A 22,511-nucleotide genomic window follows, 5' to 3' on the forward strand; every position below is an offset into this window, starting at 1 on the left:
TCACAGGCTTACCTGATTTCCAACACTATACACATGTACTGTATGACACATTGTGGCATATCACCATATAACATGCCAAGTTATGGCATATCATAAAATTTAGTAGACCCCGAAGTTTGTATCAGCACCCATGGGTAAGTAGCCTACTCTACACTTACAAATCAATTGTGACCACATGAACCTGGAAATTAGGCATCTTGGAGATATTGGTTTTTCCAAGACACTAACCATTTTCTTTACCGGCCTCTATTCTTAGTGTTATAATGCTGTCATGGTGAATTACTGTCACATCATCGGTTGCCACGATAGCTCAGACAGAGTGACGGACCTGCATGACTATAGGACTGCCGAATGTGATTAGGAATCAGGGTGCAACTTGTGGAAAACTCAGATAAAGAACACATCTACGACTACTGCGACTGCAACAAAGTTTTGATGAGAAATACATGGACATCTGTGTATGCTCTTTACATTTCGTAAAGGAATTCTGATTTAGTTGCTGAGAGTGAGACAGATCAGCATTTTTAAACTTGTTTAAAAAATCTGTACTTTTTGTAATGTTAGCGTTTAGTTTGACTTCGTTCGACCAGTTGATTGTTTTCATACAGTGCAGAAGTTGGTTTGTGAAAGATGGACAAAGTGCGAGGCCCCTTTAGGCCCCCAGAAGCCAACGGTTTCTAGATAAGCTCAGATGCATTCTGAACACCCAGAACAGCAATTTTAATGTTTTGAGAAGACCATAAAGTGGACACCATTTGACTTATGCAATTTGAAACTGTGGATATTAGTACTTTATTCTGAGAATAGTCAGCATTGATTTTATTAACATCCTGGTGTAAATAAGGTATCACCACATGTGTAGAACTCAAAAAGAATCATAGGTTGAGTTTTCATTAAAAAAAAAAAAAACAACTGCAATGTGGTAAAATGTATTCATAAATATGAAAGAACAGGCTTTTAATAATTAACTATTGCATACTGTATTTTTTTTTCCTCAAGATTTGTGTTTGCTTAAGTTTGAAAAAACAAAACAAAAAACAAACAGACCATAAGTTTAGGATAAATTACTTATGAATTTAATTTTCGAAGTGGCACTAATGACAACACTCATACTGAACATAATTTCGCTTGCATAGACTGATTTTAGAGATCAAGCAATAATTGCAGATGGGCTTTCTGAGGTCCCAGATAGCTTTTCTGATTTCCTTTTCTAACTTTCAGAATTTAGTAAATTAGCATATGGTCCATTGATACTTATGTGTAGACACTGGTCCCTAGAGGCAACTATTTTTGGTTTCAAATCTGGGCAAATGCATTCCCAGAAAATTCTGAATGTGACAAACAAGAAACAGGTGTTGTAAACAAGTCAGTGCTGCTAAAAATACAAACTTGGAGAAACAAAGATACTATTCTGACATGGTTTGCACATAAGACTGGCATAGCATGTTTCAAGTACACACATATATGTCGGGGGGGGGGGGGGGGGGAGACATTTATGCATCTACCTAATTTTGTTTAAAGAATTATTGCACACTTTCTGAAAATCCTATCAACTTCATTTCACTTCTCAAATATCAGTGTGTCTGTCTGCTATATGATATGTTTAACTGAAATTGCTGATCCAAACAACCAATGATTTATAAAGGAAAATCATGGAAATTGTCAGGGGTGCCCAAACTTTTACATAGTGTTCAGAATAATAGTAGTGCTATGTGACTAAAAAGATTAATCCAGGTTTTGAGTATATTTCTTAAACACCCATTTCAAGGGCATGTCCTCTTCAGCATAAGGCAACATGACCTCTTCAAGTATTTTGACATATCCAAACTGATCCATGATACCTGGTATGCGATATATAGACCCACCACCATAGTAGGAGAAACATGCCCATATCATGATGCTTGCACCACCATGCTTCACTGTCTTCACTGTGAACTGTGGCTTGAATTCAGAGTTTGGGGGTTATCTCACAAACTGTCTGCGGCCCTTGGACCCAAAAAGAACAATTTTACTCTCATCAGTCCACAAAATATTTCTCCATTTCTCTTTAGGCCAGTTGATGTGTTCTTTATGTGTTTCTTCTATTGAAACCTACGCAAACACACGAGACAGCCTCAACTGATTCAACACAGAACCAGCTCACACTGCTGCACATCTTCACTTGGCTAAATATAGCAACATATTTCTTTGGTCTAAACATTTTATCTGGATTTTATGCTACATTTTAATATAGAACATAGTGGCAAAAGTGTGGAAACTCATATTTCCCCATACACCAATTCCCTTTTTGTATACTTATCCAGAAATGGAAATGACTATAATCAAATTCCATACTGCATAGGAACCATGTGCAGACATGGACAAAATTTGCAGATATTTTTGAGAGGTGGGGATGGTCTGGTTGTCTGGGTGGTTGCCATTCACGATTCAAAGTGTCTCCATGGTGTCGTTCACGCGGCAAAGCGTGTCAATGGCGTGTGCTCCCAGACTTGACTACCAAAGTGAAATGCAAAGTGAGTTACTAATCAACTGTCTAGTTTATCATGGGGTCCATAAAATCATCCATCTATCCATTTTCAAAACCCCCTGATTCTAGTTAAGGGTCATGGGGCAAATCTTGAAATTTAAACAAAATCAAGTGGGTTTTTCTGTATTGTTGAACTATTATCATCATCTTAGGGCTTGAACAACTCTTGCTTCATAGTGAAGTGGAGCAGAGAAAGATTTTCTTTCACTGAAACAGATGAAATCTAGGCTTGCATCTCAGACGTACCTTCTGCCAAATTATAGCTGAACTTTCTAGTTGTCTTTTGAAGAAAATCCTCCTCTATACCACTTCATCATGAAGCTGTATAACTGGGGATACAAAATACAAAACATCCACTGTGCACAATTTCTCTAATCACAGCCAGAGAAGCCTGTAATTTCTTCTGTGTTGTCTTGGTGGCTTTCCTCACTCTTCTCCTTCACAGTCACTCAGTTTTTGAGAACTGTCTACTCCACACAGATTTACCATAGAGTACCATACTGCATGCACTTCTTCATAATTGGTGTAAATAAAGTCCAAGACATATTCAGTGACTTGGAAATGTTCATGTATCCATCCCCTGACTTGTCTGAAGAAAAATGACAATAAAAATGATTTACAGATATTATACCAAAGGGGCTCATTACTTAAGCAACCAAACAACTTGGCTTTGATAATTTTATTTAATTTATATCAAGTTGTAGAGATTTACTCTGAGTTCAAGTTTAAGGAAGACAATTTTAGAAATTTGAATATCAAGAAGCCTGAATTACTTTTTGTATTTGAAATGGCATAAACAATTTACCAAGGGGCCGAATACTTTATCAAGGCACTGTATGTTACTTATAAAGCAAAAAAAAAAAAAAAAGAAAAAAAATTAAGAACTTCCAGTCAGCAAACTGCATTTTAAATTATTAAAGTATTTAAAACTGACCTGTATGTGTTCACAGACTCCCAAGTGTGTCAGACCCAGTACACTACACCACTGTGGCCAGCTGTAAAAATAATTATTAAAATAAAGTGAAACCCTGGGAAGTAGTTACACAGAAAAACCAGCACACCAGTCACAGCTGACCAAACAACTGACATGGACATAAATGAGGTACGTTGTGAAAGTAATGCATCTAGCGCCACATTTTCAGTCATGTGCTGTTACCTAACTGGTGGTGCCTTCGCCGCTCCCTCTAGTTTCATTTACGGTGCATCTGTAAAGTATTCACAGCACTTCACTTTTTCCACATTTTGTTCTGTTACAGCCTCATTCAAAAATGGATAAATCAGTCCCCCCCATCTCTAACAATTCTCCATAAAATACCCAATGACAATGTGAAAAGAGATTTTTGCAAATTCATAATAATAAATCAAATGTACATAAATATTCATAGCCTTTGCCATGAACCTCAAAATTGAGCTCAGGTGCATCCTGTTTCCACTGATCAGCCTTGAGATGTTACTACAGCTTAACTGGAGTCCACCTGGGGTAAATTCAGTTGATTGGACATGATTTGGAAAGACACACACCTGTCTACATACAAGGTACCACCGTTGACAGCGCATGTCAGAACACAAACCAAGCATGAACTCAAAGAAATTGTCTGTAGACCTCAAAGACAGAATTGTCTTGAGGCACATATCTGGGGAAGGGTACAGAAACATTTCTGCTGCTCTGAAGGTCTCAGTGAACACAGTGGCCACCATCATCCATAAGTGGAAGAAGTTCAGATCCACCAGGACTCTTCCTAGAGCTGGCCGCCTGTCTAAACAGAGATCAGGGGAGAAGGGCCTTATAGTCACGGAGGTCACTCTGTCAGAGCTCCAGCATTCGGACAACCATCTCTCCAGCAATCCACCAATCAGGCTTGTATGGTAGAGTGGCCACACGGAAGCCACTCCTTACTAAAAGGCACATGGCAGCCCACCTGGAGTTTGGAAAAAGGCACCTGAAGGAATTCTCTGGTCTGATGAAACAAAGATTGAATTCTTTGCTGTGAATGCCAGGCACCACGTTTGGAGGAAACCAGGCACCATCCCTACAGTGAAGCATGGTGGTGGCAGCATCATGCTCTGGGGATGTTTTTCAGCGGCAGGAACTGGGAGACTAGTCAGGATTGAGGGAAAGATGAATGCAGAAATGTACAGCGACATCCTGGATGAAAACTTGCTCCAGAGCACTCGTGACCTCAGAATGGGGTGACGGTTCATCTTTCAGCAGGACAATGACCCTAAGCACACAGCCAAGATATCAAAGGAGTGGCTTCAGGACAATTCTGTGAATGTCCTTGAGTGGCCTAACCAGAGTCTAGACCTGAATGTGATTGAACATCTCTGGAAAGATCTGAAAATGGCTGTGCACCGACGCTCCACCATCCAACGTGATGGAGCTTGAGAGGTGCTGCAAAGAGGAATGGGCAAAACTGCCTAAAGATAGGCAGCAAATACAGCCTCAAGTCTTCTTGCATGTGATGCCACAAGCTTGGTGCACCTAAGGTAATAAATTTGCTAAAATAAAATAATTTAAAAAAGCACTTTTCATATTGTCATTATGGGATGTTGAGAATTTTGATGGAAAAATTTACTCCTTTTTGAAGTAAGGTTCACATAAAGGTTTCCACATAAAATGTGGAAAAAGTGAAGCACTTAATACTTTCCAGATGCACTGTATTTTGACAAAGCTTGTATGATAAAGATTAATGACAAAGATGAGTGTCAATCATAAGCGAGGCTTAAGTACAGAAGGAAAAAGATCATTATCCAGGAGTCATTTATTATTATGCAAGATAAACATCTGATTTAATAGTGTTTTTTGCAGCATTCAGATAATTCACAATCTCCAACAATTTCAATCATAAAAAAAAAAAAAAAAAAAAAAACACTGCGCAAGTATAGTTCAATTTTAAATTACTGTGACAACTAAAAACAATGCTGCTGCAGGTCGCCAACAGACATGTTTGTACAGTAGCTTGTATCACATAATGTATCCTGCAGTAAGTAGTTGAGAAGCCTGCTGTCACTTAACTAAGCTGTACTTTAAAGCTACAGTGAGAAAGATTGGGGGGGTGTACATATGTTTGTAACAGTGTAATGATCTAAAGTGAATTTTCATGAGCTGACAATGAGTCCATATCCACATGGGAGAGAGACACAGAAAGAGCTAGAGAGAAAAAAATCAGTAGCTGCTCTCCTGTACACAGTCTGTCTACTGGTTCCTATTGAGGGGTACCAGGTTGGAGAACCCTCATTTTTGTGAAATGGAAGCTCATACATATTGCTTATCACAAGTGAAGGCAAGGGAACATGAATCCCCATCACCAAAGATCCACAAATGTAAAGATGAACAAACTTCACCACTATATGTCACTAAATTCTGCACACTGTAGCTTTAAGATGGATTCAAACAAATCATGCATTTTTCACATCTCAGAAGATAAAGCGCAGCTGCTTTCTCCTATACAAATCCCCTAAAACAGAGGTCTAAATTAAACATGACCCGTGCTGGATTTCAGCGTTCATGAAATCCAGCACACACGTAGATTTTTCCAGCACTGAAGAGCATGTATTTGTGAAAGCTAAATTCTGTGTTTGATCTCCAGAAATTGCGCTGAAGCTGCCAGAATGTCATTTTGTAAACTCATTTAAGAATGTTTCCCATCAGCCTCATGTGATTGACAAAATGACATCAGCTCGTAGTTTAAGACAATTAATTCTACAGCCTTAAAAAATAAGTTACTGAATCCCGTTTCAACTATAGCGAAGTGACAAAGCATAAGCTGCTTTTGTACTTGAGGAAAAAACTAAACAAAAACAAAACAGCCAAACAGCAAACTCAATGGTATTAATTAATTTTAAAATTATGCCACGGCTAACACCACAACCAAATTTTCCAATGTTAAAGGTGTAAAGCAGTAACTGTACAGTACTGACTAGGCCTTGTTCACCTCTCTAGGTAAGTGTTTCTGCATAATGGTCCACAGGGACCACAAGTACTGTACATCTACAGCCGTTTTGGCTAATCAGGCGTGGGTAGAGCAGACAGCCAGGCAGAATATAAACTGCTTGGGTCTCTGAACACCAGACTGAAGAGGAGGTAGTACCATTACCTATGTCATACCTCTTAAAACTAACCAGTCACTGTAGTTAGGGAATAACCCTGTTGTGTCTGATGATTTGCGGGCGTTAATGCTGGATTTTACAGTTGCAAATTGAGTTTTGTGCGTTAGACATTTGCGACCGTAATCCAGCATTAACAGCCGCAAATCATCAGACACGAGGTTATTCCCATTCTAATCCAATTCCATCGTTTGTCCGGTTTATTTTTCTGCAAGTAATTCGGTCAGCGAAGCTCACCGCAGCAACAGTGTCTTTATGCCAGAGTGGTAATTCTGTGAGCAGACCCACAGATTTCTCCATCTCGTCAACTGCATTGAGTAATTCTGTATCAGAATCCACATCAATAATTTCGTATGATAGATTAAATTCACCCATTTTGGTATCATCATCGCTGCACCAGTCAGGGCGTGGAGTAATACATCAATTGTGAAACAGTCAAATATTTTGCCACCAACGCTATATTTTATGGTCTGAAATCTCATATGATTAACCAATCAGATTTGCAGCACAAATGTAACTGGATTAGAACAAATATTTAACTGCCTTTAGTGATGTGTCAGATGAATAAAACAAGTCACTTCTTCACATATGCATTGCTCAAAAATTAAATTTTTCCAAAACAAAATAGTCTGATACATTCTATAAAACACAGATCTTATATATCAAGTCATCCTATGTAAACAGCTTTAGCATTACAAATTACTCAAAGTGCCAAAAACAAAAACAACAAAAAACATTTCAAATAGACAATACCTTTTACAATCCGAATTCATAAGGTGTGTGTGTGTGTGTGTGTGTGTGTTTGGGGCAGCAACTTGACAAACTGATTAACAAAGTAGTAAATTTAAAACAATTATACTGATGCGGTCAACCTGAAAAGGCATTTGGTCTATGAACTACGAAATCATAACATGAACAGAACTATTTTTGTTGTTGTTAAAGTATGATTATTCTGAAGCTATGTTTATCACACAATATCTTTTATCTTCATATCTTTAATCTTTCATGTCCCTGCTTAAAGGATCATGCTGATCATTTTCAGGTTTGAGCCCAATATATGCAAGCTATTATACATATTACTGCACAGTTATTTTGTCACTCAGAAGAGGTTGAAAACATATTTACCTACATCTCCTTGCCTGGGCTCTTCTGACTTCTGTTCTTTCTGGTACAATATTAACTATAACCTGTGTCAGACACGTTCAGTGCTGCTGTCAAAGTTTAACTAAGCCTTTGACATTTAGCTGCATTGGACTCATGTCAGGACTTTGACCACAATTAAAACAATTATTTAAAATAGATTTTTTTTTTTTTTTTTGGTGACACTATTTCTTCTGTGTTCAGCTGAATTCAGTACAGCTGAATGTGGAAAAACTGTCAAACCTTACTAGAACAATGCTCAACAATCTTCCTCTAATTACCCAAGATGGAGCCCCAACATGGGCAACTCAGTCATAGTGGTTAGCAATGATGCCGCACAGCGAGAAGGTCTCAGGTTCGCTTCCCACCTAGTCCTTTCAGATGGTGTTTGAATGTCATCTCTGTGTTTGCCTAGATTCCTCTGGGTGCTACAGCTTCTTCACACCTCCAAAGACATGTAGTTAAGTGAAATGGTGACTGTTGGCTAGACATTACCCTTGTGAAGCATATTGGGGCAACCTATATTGTGATTTGGTGATATATAAACAAACTGAATTGAAATTGGCCATCGGTGTGAGGGAGTCTGAATGAGTTTGACTATATGGGGCCCTACGACAGACTGGCAGCATGCCCAGAGCATACCCTGCATCTCGCCCAGTGCCGGCTGGGATACACTCCAGTTTCACAACACTGAAACAGCTTTAGTCAAACTAATGATATCAGATTAAACAGACAAACTTTCCATTCTCATTTTACAGGATCTCACAGCAGCCTTTCATATCATAGACCATGAGATATTAACAGGACTCCACAACAACACTGGACTCTGGCACCATCTTATTTTGTTCTCTTGCTACCTCAAACAGTCATTTCTTTTTGTCCATTCATAACTTTAAATCTAATAACTTCCAAATTACCTCTGGTGCCCCATAAGGTTCTATTTCAGGCCCGCTACTCTTCAAACTGTATATGATTCCACTTGAAGTCATATTAAATATTTTATATGCTGGCGACACTCAACTATATGTCGCCCTCTCTACCAATGTCAGTGTAATTGACAATGCATAGCAGAAATAGAAAAGTAGATGACAAACTTTCTTCAACTTAAGAACAAAACAGAAATGCTTCCCACTGGTTCTAAAAGTCAGACATGAAATAATCTTTGAAATATATCAACAGTAAAAAGATATCTCCAGCAGACCGAGAAACTGATTCATGCATTCATTTTCAATAGATTAGGTTACTGCATTGTTCCAGACACCCAGAAAAAACAGGTAAATGTGTTTTTAAGGCCTGAAACACACTGCATGTGTGGCTGCTGCATTGTCAATTTTCATTTAATATATTACATCTTGCAAACTGGTTACACGAGAGAAGCACTCTAGATAAGTTTTGCATCACAGCTGCCATGCCCCTCTAGCGCTGCAGATGATGTTTTACGTATGCCCCAAATGAAATGCTGCTAAAACAGACAGAAAAATGATCTGCTGGCATGTTGAACAGGATGTTGCAAGCCAGTAAAAAAAAAAAAAAAAAAAAAGAAGAATAAAAAAATTGTATGTCCTACTTGCATATTTTGGACTCAAAGTCAAAGGACCAACATAATCTGTCACAGCACATCAAGCAGTTTGTCACTAATCGGTGTGCATAAAAAATAAAATACAATCTTTTTCTTCTGTATAACTGATCAAATATGCTTTTATCAATATGTACATATAATGGGGAGGGGTGACAGTGGAGGCACTTCTGTGAATTCGGCTCAGCAGCTAATTACGAAGAACAAGCCCATTCCAGGCCCAGAATGATTGATCCTGCAAAATTAACAGTTTTAACTGTAAAAATTTAAACCTGCACATACAATAAGACCAGACAGGAGGAGCCATTAAGACACACTTGCGTTAAGCTTTGACACTTTCACCATGAGACAAAGATTCAGGAGTGGCTGCCATGTGTTGAAACTCTGTGGGCGTGGCCTGCTGCACATCCCTGGGCTGGTTTCTACAATGTCGTGTGATGACCACAGCAGCAGACACCAGGTAGCTGACAGTAAGAAGGCTAAAATAAAAGAAGTACACCAGGAACTGCAAAAGAAAAAACACATTAACTGAACACTCCACACAGTTTGGACACATTTCAGCATTCGTGAACATTCTAACATATTGAGCGCATCCTGATATTTGCACATTAATTCTGTCCAGATTACTTGGTTTTAATTCCACCTTTAAATTTTCAGGTTTCATTTTCAGTATTTGTTTAGCAGTTGAATGACAAAGCCACAACCCCAATTCCAATAAAGTTGGGTCGTTGTGTGAAATGTAAATTAAAAACAGAATGACTTGCAAATCCTCTTCAACCTATATTCAATTGAATACACCACAATGACAAGATATTTAATGTTCAAACTGATAAACTTTATTGTTTTTGTGCAAATATTTGCTCATTTTGAAATGGATGCCTGCAACATGTTTAAAAAAATTGGGACAGTAGTACAGTAGTGTTCAGAATAATAGTAGTGCTATGTGACTAAAAAGATTAATCCAGGTTTTGAGTATACGAGGTCTGTTAGAAAAGTATCGTACCTTTTTATTTTTTTCAAAAACTATATGGATTTGATTCATATGTTTTTACGTCAGCCAAGCTTGAACCTTCGTGCGCATGCGTGAGTTTTTCCACGCCTGTCGGTTGCATCATTCGCCTGTGGGCAGGCTGTGAGTGAGCACTGCTCCACCCCTCTCGTCGTCGTTTTATTGCGAGGAAATGGCGGAATGATTTGGGCTTTTTTTCCCATCAGATTTTTTTCAGAAACTGTTAGAGACAGGCAGCTGGAAACCATTCGAATAATTTATCTGGCTTTCGGTGAAAATTTTACGGGCTTCACAGAGAATAAGGAGTGTTACTACAGCTTTAAGGACGGCCCACAATGGCGCACGGCGCGCTGCGCTCCAAGCCACCATCGAGAGGTAGAAACCACCACATCATTTTTAAATGGATCGCTGTGTGGAGCCGGGACCGTCGTGTGCAATTTCTCTGGTTATCACAAGAGCTGGACATCAGCCATTTTCCGGCAGATTTCACTTTTAACAAGAGATTTTGTCATGGAAAGCCACGCGGAGGCTTCGTGCCTCACGACCGATTCGCTGACAAAGCGAGACAAAGAACACCTCCGTTTCGGAGTGTTAGAGGACAAGTTGGGACATGCCTATCTCGGCTTTCAGTGCTTACCAGTCGAGTGAGTATAAGAGAAATTGTGGAGAGCTGTGCATGTCCCAACTTGTCCTTTAACACTCCGAAACGGAGGTGTTCCTTTGTCTCGCTTCGTCAGAGAATCGGTCGTGACGCGCGAAGCCTCCGCGCGGCTTTCCATGACAAAATCTCTTGTTAAAAGTGAAATCTGCCGGAAAATGGCTGATGTCCAGCTCTTGTGACAACCAGAGAAATTGCACATGATGGTCCCAGCTCCACACAGCCATCGGTTTAGAAATGATGTGGTGGTTTCTGCCTCTCGATGGTGGCTCGGAGCGCAGCGTGCCGTGCGCCATTGTGGGCCGTCCTTAAAGCTGTAGTAACACTCATTCTCTGTGAAGCCCGTAAAATTTTCACCGAAAGCCAGATAAACTTTTGGAATGGTTTCCAGCTGCCTTTCTCTAACAGTTTCTGAAAAAATTCTGATGGAAAAAAAGCCCAAATCATTCCGCCATTTCCTCACAATGAAACGACGATGAGAGGGGTGGACCAGTGCTCACTCAAAGCCTGCCCACAGGCGAATGACGCAACCGACAGGCGTGGAAAAACTCACGCATGCGCACAAAGGTTCAAGCTTGGCTGACGTAAAAACATATGAATCAAATCCATATAGTTTTTGAAAAAAAAATAAAAAGGTACGATACTTTTCTAACAGACCTCGTATTTCTTATTGCAGTGCAGAATGTGGCTTGGCATTGTCTTACTGAAATAAGTAGGGACGTCCCTGCAAAAGACGTTGCTTGGATGGCAGCATGCGTTGCTCCAAAACCTGGATGTACCTTTCAGCATTGACGGTGACATCACAGATGTGTAAGCTGCCCATGCCATGGGCACTAACACACCCCCATACATCACAGATGCTGGCTTTTGAACTTTGTGCTGGTAACAATCTGGATGGTCTGAACTTTGTGCTGGTAACAATCTGGATGGTCTTTTCCCTCTTTCATCCAGAGGACACAATGTCCATGATTTCCAAAAACAATCTGAAATGTGGACTCATCACACCACACTTTTCCACTTTGCGTCTGTCCATTTCAAATGAGCTCGGGCCCAGAGAAGGTGGCGGTGTTTCTGGATGTTGTTGATGTTTGGCTTTCACTTTGCATGGTAGAGTTTTAACTTGCACTTGTAGATGAAGTGACGAATTGTGTTAACTGACAATGTTTTTCTGAAGTGTTCCTGAGCCCACGCGGTAAGATCTTTTACATAATGATGTTGGTTTTTAATGTAGTGCCACCTGAGGGATCGAAGGTCACGGGCATTCAATGTTGGTTTTCGGCCTTGCCACTTACGTGTAGAAAGTTCTCCAGATTCTCTGAATCTTCTGATGATATTATGGATTGTAGATGATGGAATCCCTAAATTCCTTGCAATTGCACGTTGAGAAACATTGTTCTTAAACTGTTGGACTATTTTTTCATGCAGTTGTTCACAAAGTGGTGATCCTCACCCCATCTCTGCTTGTGAATGGCTGAGCCTTTTGGGGATGCTCCTTTTATACCCAATCATGACACTCACGTGGTTCCAATTAGGTGTTCTATGAGCATTCATCAACTTTACCAGTCTTTTGTTGCCCCATCCCAACATTTTGAAATGTGATGCAGGCATCCATTTCATTTCATACCCAATCATGACACTCACCTGTTTCCAATTAACCTGTTCACCTGTGGAATATTCCAAACAGGTGTTCTTTGATCATTCATCAAAGCTTTTTTGAAACAAATCGTTGTATTCTGTTTTTATTTACATTTTACACAACATCCCAACTTCACTGGAATTGGGGTTGTAATACAATAAATGTTTTATTTTTTGTAGTAAAATGTTATAAATGCTTTACACTAACACCTAATGGATTTGCCTGTTAAGAGGTTACAATTACATTGCGACTCCGTGATATATCCCAGCAGCAGCTTGATTTGGACACCACCTCCCTGCCTCTTGTTTTAAAAAGAAAAATCATACTACCGTATGAGAGTTCAAAGTGTGCTCACATTTTAGTTTGATATAGTGTCAGTCGCTTTCACACTTGGGATGAAAGACAGAAATTCTTTAATATTCAGTTCTGATGTTACAGCTGTAAAGAGACATGGATAAACCCTGAGCAGTCTACTGCCACAGGTTAAGTGTACACCAGAAAAACAGAACATTCCAGGCACGTCAACATTCACATGACAATATCATAGAACGCAACACTGAAGGTTGAACAAATAGTTTGTTTTGAGAAATTTGTCTTTTTTTTTTTTTTTAATACTGTGTACAAACTGATGCCTTCTTCAGTCTGTTTTTAAAACTGACAGCGTGCAGCCACATTGACTGGGTAATGAATCTGTTAATTTCATCAATGAGCCCCACACAGCAGTAATTTTTTTGTTGTTGTTGAACCCAACTTTTTTTGGCCTTATAAATAGCACTTTAAACATTAATAGAGGAGCAGAAATAATTTTCTATTTTAAGATTTCATGGCTTAGTGGTGCCTGATGTAACGAATGAACCAACACTCCCTCTGTATGTTGTAATTTGAGCTTTTCTACTCATTGTTTACACTGAGAGCAAGGATAATTAGGGCATATTAGTCCATGGGTTAAAGCAATAAATTTTCATCTGACTGAAATTTTTTCCTGGCAAAAATCAATGCCAGCAATTCCCTAAAATGTGGCGTAGTGGGGGCACACTCTTTTTTCCTCAATAAATACAATCAAATCAAATCAAATCAATTTTATTTATATAGCGCCAAATCACAACAAACAATCGCCCCAAGGCGCTTTATATTGTAAGGCAAAAGCCATACAATAATTACAGAAAAACCCCAACGGTCAAAACTACCCCCTATGAGCAAGCACTTGGCGACAGTGGGAAGGAAAACTCCCTTTTAACAGGAAGAAGCCTCCAGCAGAACCAGGATCGGGGAGGGGCAGTCTTCTGCTGGGACTGGTTGGGGCTGAGGGAGAGAACCAGGAAAAAGACATGCTGTGGAAGAGAGCAGAGATCTATCACTAATGATTAAATGCAGAGTGGTGCATACAGAGCAAAAAGAGGTGAATAAAAAGAAACACTGGGTGCATCATTCCACAAGGTTCTGTGCTAGGACCAATTTTATTCACTTTATACATGCTTCCCTTAGGCAGTATTATTAGACGGTATTGCTTAAATTTTCATTGTTACGCAGATGATACCCAGCTTTATCTATCCATGAAGCCAGAGGACACACACCAATTAGCTAAACTGCAGGATTGTCTTACAGACATAAAGACATGGATGACCTCTAATTTCCTGCTTTTAAACTCAGATAAAACTGAAGTTATTGTACTTGGCCCCACAAATCTTAGAAACATGGTGTCTAACCAGATCCTTACTCTGGATGGCATTACCCTGACCTCTAGTAATACTGTGAGAAATCTTGGAGTCATTTTTGATCAGGATATGTCATTCAAAGTGCATATTAAACAAATATGTAGGACTGCTTTTTTGCATTTACGCAATATCTCTAAAATCAGAAAGGTCTTGTCTCAGAGTGATGCTGAAAAACTAATTCATGCATTTATTTCCTCTAGGCTGGACTATTGTAATTCATTATTATCAGGTTGTCCTAAAAGTTCCCTAAAAAGCCTTCAGTTAATTCAAAATGCTGCAGCTAGAGTACTGACGGGGACTAGAAGGAGAGAGCATATCTCACCCATATTGGCCTCTCTTCATTGGCTTCCTGTTAATTCTAGAATAGAATTTAAAATTCTTCTTCTTACTTATAAGGTTTTGAATAATCAGGTCCCATCTTATCTTAGGGACCTCGTAGTACCATATTACCCCAATAGAGCGCTTCGCTCTCAGACTGCAGGCTTACTTGTAGTTCCTAGGGTTTGTAAGAGTAGAATGGGAGGCAGAGCCTTCAGCTTTCAGGCTCCTCTCCTGTGGAACCAGCTCCCAATTCAGATCAGGGAGACAGACACCCTCTCTACTTTTAAGATTAGGCTTAAAACTTTCCTTTTTGCTAAAGCTTATAGTTAGGGCTGGATCAGGTGACCCTGAACCATCCCTTAGTTATGCTGCTATAGACGTAGACTGCTGGGGGGTTCCCATGATGCACTGTTTCTTTTTCTTTTTGCTCTGTATGCACCACTCTGCATTTAATCATTAGTGATCGATCTCTGCTCCCCTCCACAGCATGTCTTTTTCCTGGTTCTCTCCCTCAGCCCCAACCAGTCCCAGCAGAAGACTGCCCCTCCCTGAGCCTGGTTCTGCTGGAGGTTTCTTCCTGTTAAAAGGGAGTTTTTCCTTCCCACTGTAGCCAAGTGCTTGCTCACAGGGGGTCGTTTTGACCGTTGGGGTTTTACATAATTATTGTATGGCCTTGCCTTACAATATAAAGCGCCTTGGGGCAACTGTTTGTTGTGATTTGGCGCTATATAAAAAAAAATTGATTGATTGATCATGGGAAACCCCCCAGCAGTCTAAGTCTATAGCAGCATAACTAAGGGATGGTTCAGGGTCACCTGATCCAGCCCTAACTATAAGCTTTAGCAAAAAGGAAAGTTTTAAGCTTAATCTTAAAAGTAGAGAGGGTGTCTCTCTCCCTGATCCGAATTGGGAGCTGGTTCCACAGGAGAAGAGCCTGAAAGCTGAAGGCTCTGCCTCCCATTCTACTCTTACAAACCCTAGGAACTACAAGTAAGCCTGCAGTCTGAGAGCGAAGCGCTCTATTGGGGTGATATGGTACTATGAGGTTCGTAAGATAAGATGGGACCTGATTATTCAAAACCTTATAAGTAAGAAGAAGAATTTTAAATTCTATTCTTGAATTAACAGGGAGCCAATGAAGAGAAGCCAATATGGGTGAAATATGCTCTCTCCTTCTAGGAGAGAGCATAAACACATTATACAGTATACAAATCTATTCTAAATAGCCTCTAAGGCAGACCTGGGCCACATGTGGCCCTTTGCATGTCTCTGTCCGGCCCTCATGAGGTCTGTGATTATTACATATATTAAAAATGTCAAGCTTGTGTGTTGCAAATAATTAGAGAGGTTTATTTAGCTATATTTACATATTATTACAATAATAAAAATTACCTATAAAAGCTATTAACTAGGTAATTTTTTTTGTAAAATTTGTAATGGGAGACAGCTGAGTTACCGATGGTGTGGCCCTCGGACATAATTCAGGTTCCCTATGTGGCCCCTTGTAAAAATTAATTGCCCACCCCTGCTCTAAGGAGAGCATAAAAAAAAAAAAAAAAAAAAACCAACTCACTTCTGTCTGGGGGATCTCACCCAGAATTTTTTTAAAAGAGCAAGTCAAATTTTGTATATTCTGGTGAATTATAATGGGTATGAAGCCCTCTGAAACAAAGAAAACTCACTTCAAACTGTTCAGTAAAAACACAGTATTGATTATGGGGGGTCTGGGGGATCTCACCCAGAAATGTTTTAAAAGAGCAAGTCAAATTTTGTATATTCTGGTGAATTATAATAAGTATGAAGCCCTCTGAAACAAAGAAAACTCACTTCAAACTATGGGGGTCTGGGGGATCTCCCCCAGATTTTTTTTTTAAAGAGCAAGTCAAATTTTGTACATTCTGGTGAATTTTAATGAGTGTGAAGCCCACTGAAACAAATAAAAGTCACTTCAAAGTGTGAAGTAAAAACACACTATTGATTATGGAGGGGTCTGGGGGTGCTCCCCCAGAAATGTTTTAAAAGAGCAAGTCAAATTTTGTATATTCTGGTGAATTATAATAAGTATGAAGCCCTCTGAAACAAAGAAAACTCACTTCAAACTATGGGCGTCTGGGGGATCTCCCACAGAATTTTTTAAAAGAGCAAGTCAAATTTTGTATATTCTGGTGAATTTTAATGGGAATGAAGTCCTCTGAAACAAAGAAAACTCACTTCAACTCACTTTTGTTGTTGTTGGTATTATTATTATTATTATTATTATGAATATATGAATAAAAATAAATTACAATTCATAATACATTTGACTCTTACGACAACAAACACTAAGCAATTAATTATTTATTATACAGAAAACCTGCACACAAATTGTGCTGAGATGCGAACAGCTTAATGCTAACTTTAACATTGAAAATGCCATAGACATGCTAACGTGTTAGCATTGGTCCCATTTTTAAGTTATAAAATACATCTATCAACTGTTTTAGAAGACCATAACAGGTCGGTTTAATATAAAAAAGGTAAATATTACTCAGACATATGCTCTTTAGGGTTTTAGCGGGGGAAAATTAAGATAAAGCGACAAACCATCGTGAGTCGGATCAGTGCTTCATTGGTTCAAACCAAAGCCACGCCTCGCTCTACTTGAGGAAGGTCTGCAAATATTCCCATGAAGATAGGGAGGAGACCCGTGGCTCATGGCAAGCAGTAAACAGAATGGAGAGGAGTGAAAATTCACACAGTCCCTTCCTCAGCAGTCCACGCTGACATTGCTGCTGCATTGATTAGCGCAGAACGGGATGTTGCTTTGACAGTGAGTATCATATTTCGGCCCAAAAACACGCATGACACCACGAGCGCACGCGTATGTGTGGTTAAATTTTCCAAATGACGGAAATCCGTCGTGGTGACAGAGAACTTTAACCCATGTATTAGTCCCACCCTGTGAAGCATTTATGAAGTGAGTTTATGAAGTGACAGCAGTAGTGACCACCCACACAAATCTATACATTCATGATGGCAGACAGTCAAGATGTTCCAAAAATTACTCTCACCAAGAATAGCTCAGATTTAAAATGCCTCTGACGAAGAATGTGGTCAAACTAGAATCAGTAAAGGTCTGGCTTTACCCAAATGGAGACCCCTTGGAGTTGTGAAACTACTCCCACCTGATGTTCTTTCTCCTCAAAGTGTGTGTGTGTGGGGGGGGGGGGGGGGGGGGGGGGGGGGGCACAAAGGGAAGCTGGTTGTTTGTGAAGGCACAGTGAAAGTTCATGCACATCACCATAGTTAAGTAAACAAGTCAGATTATAGCCAGACTAATTTCCATCTGGTGTTTTTGTCAGACGCTGGGGCGACATTTAGCAGCTCTACATTTTTATTACTTTAATGTTAATTTTGCCGATTAGAGGTGGGCGGTACACCGGAATCTGTCAACACTGGTGACTGTTAAATGTGATACGGATAGAGCAGTGCTGTCAACACAGAGATAATATACAACCCCTGGCAGAAATTATGGACTCACCGGCCTCGGAGGATGTTCATTCAGTTGTTTAATTTTGTAGAAAAAAAGCAGATCACAGACATGACACAAACTAAAGTCATTTCAAATGGCAACTTTCTGGCTTTAAGAAACACTATAAGAAATCAGGAAAAATAATTGTGGCAGTCAGTAACGGTTACTTTTTTAGACCAAGCAGAGGGAAAAAAATATGGACTCACTCAATTCTGAGGAATAAATTATGGAATCACCCTGTAAATTTTCATCCCCAAAACTAACACCTGCATCAAATCAGATCTGCTCGTTAGTCTGCATCTAAAAAGGAGTGATCACACCTTGGAGAGCTGTTGCACCAAGTGGACTGACATGAATCATGGCTCCAACACGAGAGATGTCAATTGAAACAAAGGATTATCACACTCTTAAAAGAGGGTAAATCATCACGCAGTGTTTCAAAAGATGTTGGTTGTTCACAGTCAGCTGTGTCTAAACTCTGGACCAATTACAAACAACATGGGAAGGTTGTTAAAGGCAAACATACTGGTAGACCAAGGAAGACATCAAAGCGTCAAGACAGAAAACTTAAAGCAATATGTCTCAAAAATTGAAAATGCATAACAAAACAAATGAGGAACAAATGGGAGAAAAGTGGAGTCAACGTCTGTGACCGAACTGTAAGAAACCGCCTAAAGGAAATGGGATTTACATACAGAAAAGCTAAACGAAAGCCATCATTAACACCTAAACAGAAAAAAACAACGTTACAATGGGCTAAGGAAAAGCAATCGTGGACTATGGATGACTGGATGAAAGTCATATTCAGTGATGAATCTCAAATCTGCATTGGGCAAGGTGATGATGCTGGAACTTTTGTTTGGTGCCGTTTATAAAGATGACTGCCTGAAGAGAACATGTAAATTTCCACAGTCATTGATGATATGGGGCTGCATGTCAGGTAAAGGCACTGGGAGATGGCTGTCATTACATCATCAATAAATGCACACGTTTACGTTGATATTTTGGACACTTTTCTTATCCCATCAATTGAAAGGATGTTTGGGGATGATGAAATCATTTTTCAAGATGATAATGCATCTTGCCATAGAGCAAAAACTGTGAAAACATTCCTTGTAAAAAGACACATAGGGTCAATGTCATGGCCTGCAAACAGTCCGGATCTTAATCCAATTGAAAATCTTTGGTGGAAGTTGAAGAAAATGGTCCATGACAAGGCTCCAACCTGCAAAGCTGATCTGGCAACAGCAATCAGAGAAAGTTGGAGCCAGATTGATGAAGAGTACTGTTTGTCACTCATTAAGTCCATGCCTCAGAGACTGCAAGCTGTTATAAAAGCCAGAGGTGGTGCAACAAAATACTAGTGATGTGTTGGAGCGTTCTTTTGTTTTTCATGATTCCATAATTTTTTCCTCAGAATTGAGTGATTCCATATTTTTTTCCCTCTGCTTGGTCTAAAAAAGTAATCGTTACTGACTGCCACAGTTTCTTTTCCTGATTTCTTATAGTGTTTCTTAAAGCCAGAAAGTTGCCATTTGAAATGATTTTAGTTTTGTGTCATGTCTGTGATCTGCTTTTTTTCTACAAAATTAAACAACTGAATGAACATCCTCCGAGGCCGGTGATTCCATAATTTTTGCCAGGGGTTGTAGAACACACACTCTGCCTTTTTAATACACAAAGGAAAAAATAACATAAAATAATAAAAATGCCAAATATCCATAAATTTTGACATCAATCAACATTTCAGTACAGCTCTGATCAGCGCTGCTGTGATCAGAGACACAGACAGAGGTGGTCTGTCCAGCCATCACCCCCCCCAGTGCTCTAGTGAGTCAAAACACCTGTTAAAATAGTTTTCTTATAGGCATAAATCATTAGAAAGGAATTTTTACAACAACACACAGCAGTCTTCCATACGCCAGCTCTTCCCTCTTTGCTACAGCTGGTTGTCTCATCTGATCTTAAATCGTGGCAGAAAGAGGCGCATATGTGGTCCAGGGCTGCTTCCTGAGAGCTCTAAGCATTATCGGGGCACCGCAGGAGGCAACTGTTCCCACCACGGAAGAGCACCACTCAATGGATGGCCTGGACCACCACTTCAGATGCAGGTGGATAACACACAGAGGAAGGACACGGGCCGCATGGAGAGACTTGGGAGTCCACCGGCAGCAGTGCCTGACACGTGTACCTTACAGGCGCCCCCTCCCCATGTAAGGAGAAGAGTAAGGCAGTGTGGCCCTGCGGCCCCACGGCAGTATCACGGAAATAGTTCAACTGAATTAGTGGACTTACAGTGCTACAGAGTCACTTATGTCTTGTTAATTAACCCAGTCACTGACCTTTTAAAGACATAACATGTTAAAAACCTGTGATTCACTATGTTTTTCACCAAGGCTGTGGCTCTGAAGGACCACATTTGAAAATCAAAACAGTCTAGGTTAAACTTTTGCTCAAAAAGTGAAAACTAGTAATACTGTGATATACAGTGGGGTAAAAAGTATTTAGTCAGACTAGGGATGGGTATCGAGAACCGGTTCCTTTCGGGTATCGTTAAGAAATGATTCGATCCACCGACATCAATAAGCTTTGTGCTTAACGATTCTGTTATCGGTCCTTCAGAGTGGCCGTTGTTTTGGGGGGTGTTTGTCAGGAAAATTATAATTTCTCTACATTGATTACAGACCCTGCAGCGGGTCCATGATCAACTTTTCTGCAGCACGGCTTTGCTCTGAACCTTGAACCAATCGAAGCAGTGGTTCGCAGATTGAAGCAATGCAATGGTGACAAATGGAGGACAGAAGAGCTTCTTAAAGAAGAGAGCCAGAAATCTTGCTTGTTTGTGGGTGACCAAATACTTATTTTCCACCATAATTTACAAATAAATTCTTTAAAAATCCTACAATGTGATTTTCTGGATTTTTTTTCTGATTTTGTCTCTCATAGTTGAAGTGTACATATGATGAAAATTACAAACCTCTCACATCTTTCTAAGTAAGAGAACTTGCACAATCAGGGGCTGACTAAATACTTTTTTATCCCACTGTAATACAGTCACCATCAAAAAAGTATTAAAAACACTGATATCAATTTTAGGTCATATCCCCCACCCCCTACCTCTCACACAGCCAGATAATATATCCAGGAGAAAGAACCATAATATTAAAAACAGACAATAAGGTGATAAAACAATTTGCTTTACCTGAGAATGGATGTCCAATGCCAGTCCCTTCTTATCAACAATGATCAAGTTGATGATTGTCTTTAGTATGGTCCCCAAGAAGGTGTTAATGCCAAACACCAGCGCACACAGTTCCTTGGTGAGGGATGAGGCAATCTGGAATCTGTAAAGTGATAATGGCAACATAAACACGAGCATGATGTGAGGCAATTAATTAATCAGTTGTACAATCAAAATGTTGACTCAAAACAAAAAAAAAAACAAAACAAAACAAAAAAAACTAAGCCCAATCATCATTTACACAGTTTTTATTCATGAAATGCACTGTGAAGTGATCAAAACAACAAGCAATATGTACAGGGAGTTATTTATCTATTAGGTAACACTTCACTTCAGGGTATCACCATAGTAGTGACATGACACTCAACTGTTACACAACACAGTCATGAAGGCGTCATAAACATTTATGACTGCTGTCATTAAGTGTCATTCGGTTTTTGTAATGACACACACGCCACATAATTAGTGAACATGTCTAAAAAGGAGCAGAAAGAAGTAAAATTTATCTAATCCTACCTCTTCATTATTCAGCTCTAACCATGACAGTCACATTCATCAATCATATGCCATTTAGGTTTCACACACACACACACACACACACACACACACACACACACACACACACACACACACACACACACACACACACACACACACACACACACACACACACACACACACACACACACACACACACACACACACACACACACACACACACACACTTGTAAAAGTATTCGTCCATTTGGTATTTTTAAAACTTTCTAAAATAATCTTATACTTAAACTCAAAGTCAAGCCAAATCTCTACAACTTGATATAAATTAATTATAAATATAAAAGCCAAGATGATGAGCTGCACACGTAATGGATCACTTTGGTATAATACCTGTAAATAACTAGTTTTGTTGCCAGTTTTCTTCAGACACATCAGGGGATGGCTACATGAACATCAAAGTCACTGAATATGTCTTAGACTTTATTTACATCAGTTATGAAGAAATACAAACAGTATGGCACTCTGTGGTAAATCTGTGTGGAGTAGACAGTTCTCAAAAACTGAGTGACTGT

The 22,511-nt window shown here is 39.5% G+C and overlaps 1 protein-coding gene across 1 annotated transcript in view; it reads right to left on the reverse strand.

Annotated features, from left to right (window-relative positions):
- Positions 1 to 9,439: 9,439 nt before the first annotated feature.
- slc19a1 (solute carrier family 19 member 1) overlaps positions 9,440 to 22,511 on the reverse strand; it is a 69,956-nt gene continuing 56,884 nt past the window's right edge. Inside the window, exons 6-8 of the mRNA XM_034174389.1 lie at positions 21,403 to 21,544; positions 9,673 to 9,855; positions 9,440 to 9,590 (exon numbers count right to left, since the gene is read on the reverse strand). Of these exons, the coding sequence (XP_034030280.1) occupies positions 9,673 to 9,855; positions 21,403 to 21,544 (325 nt within the window). The 3' untranslated portion in view covers positions 9,440 to 9,590. The remainder of the gene's footprint in view (positions 9,591 to 9,672; positions 9,856 to 21,402; positions 21,545 to 22,511) is intronic.

Source organism: Thalassophryne amazonica, chromosome 1 (genome assembly GCF_902500255.1).
Source record: "Thalassophryne amazonica chromosome 1, fThaAma1.1, whole genome shotgun sequence".
Taxonomy (NCBI): Eukaryota; Metazoa; Chordata; class Actinopteri; order Batrachoidiformes; family Batrachoididae; genus Thalassophryne; species Thalassophryne amazonica.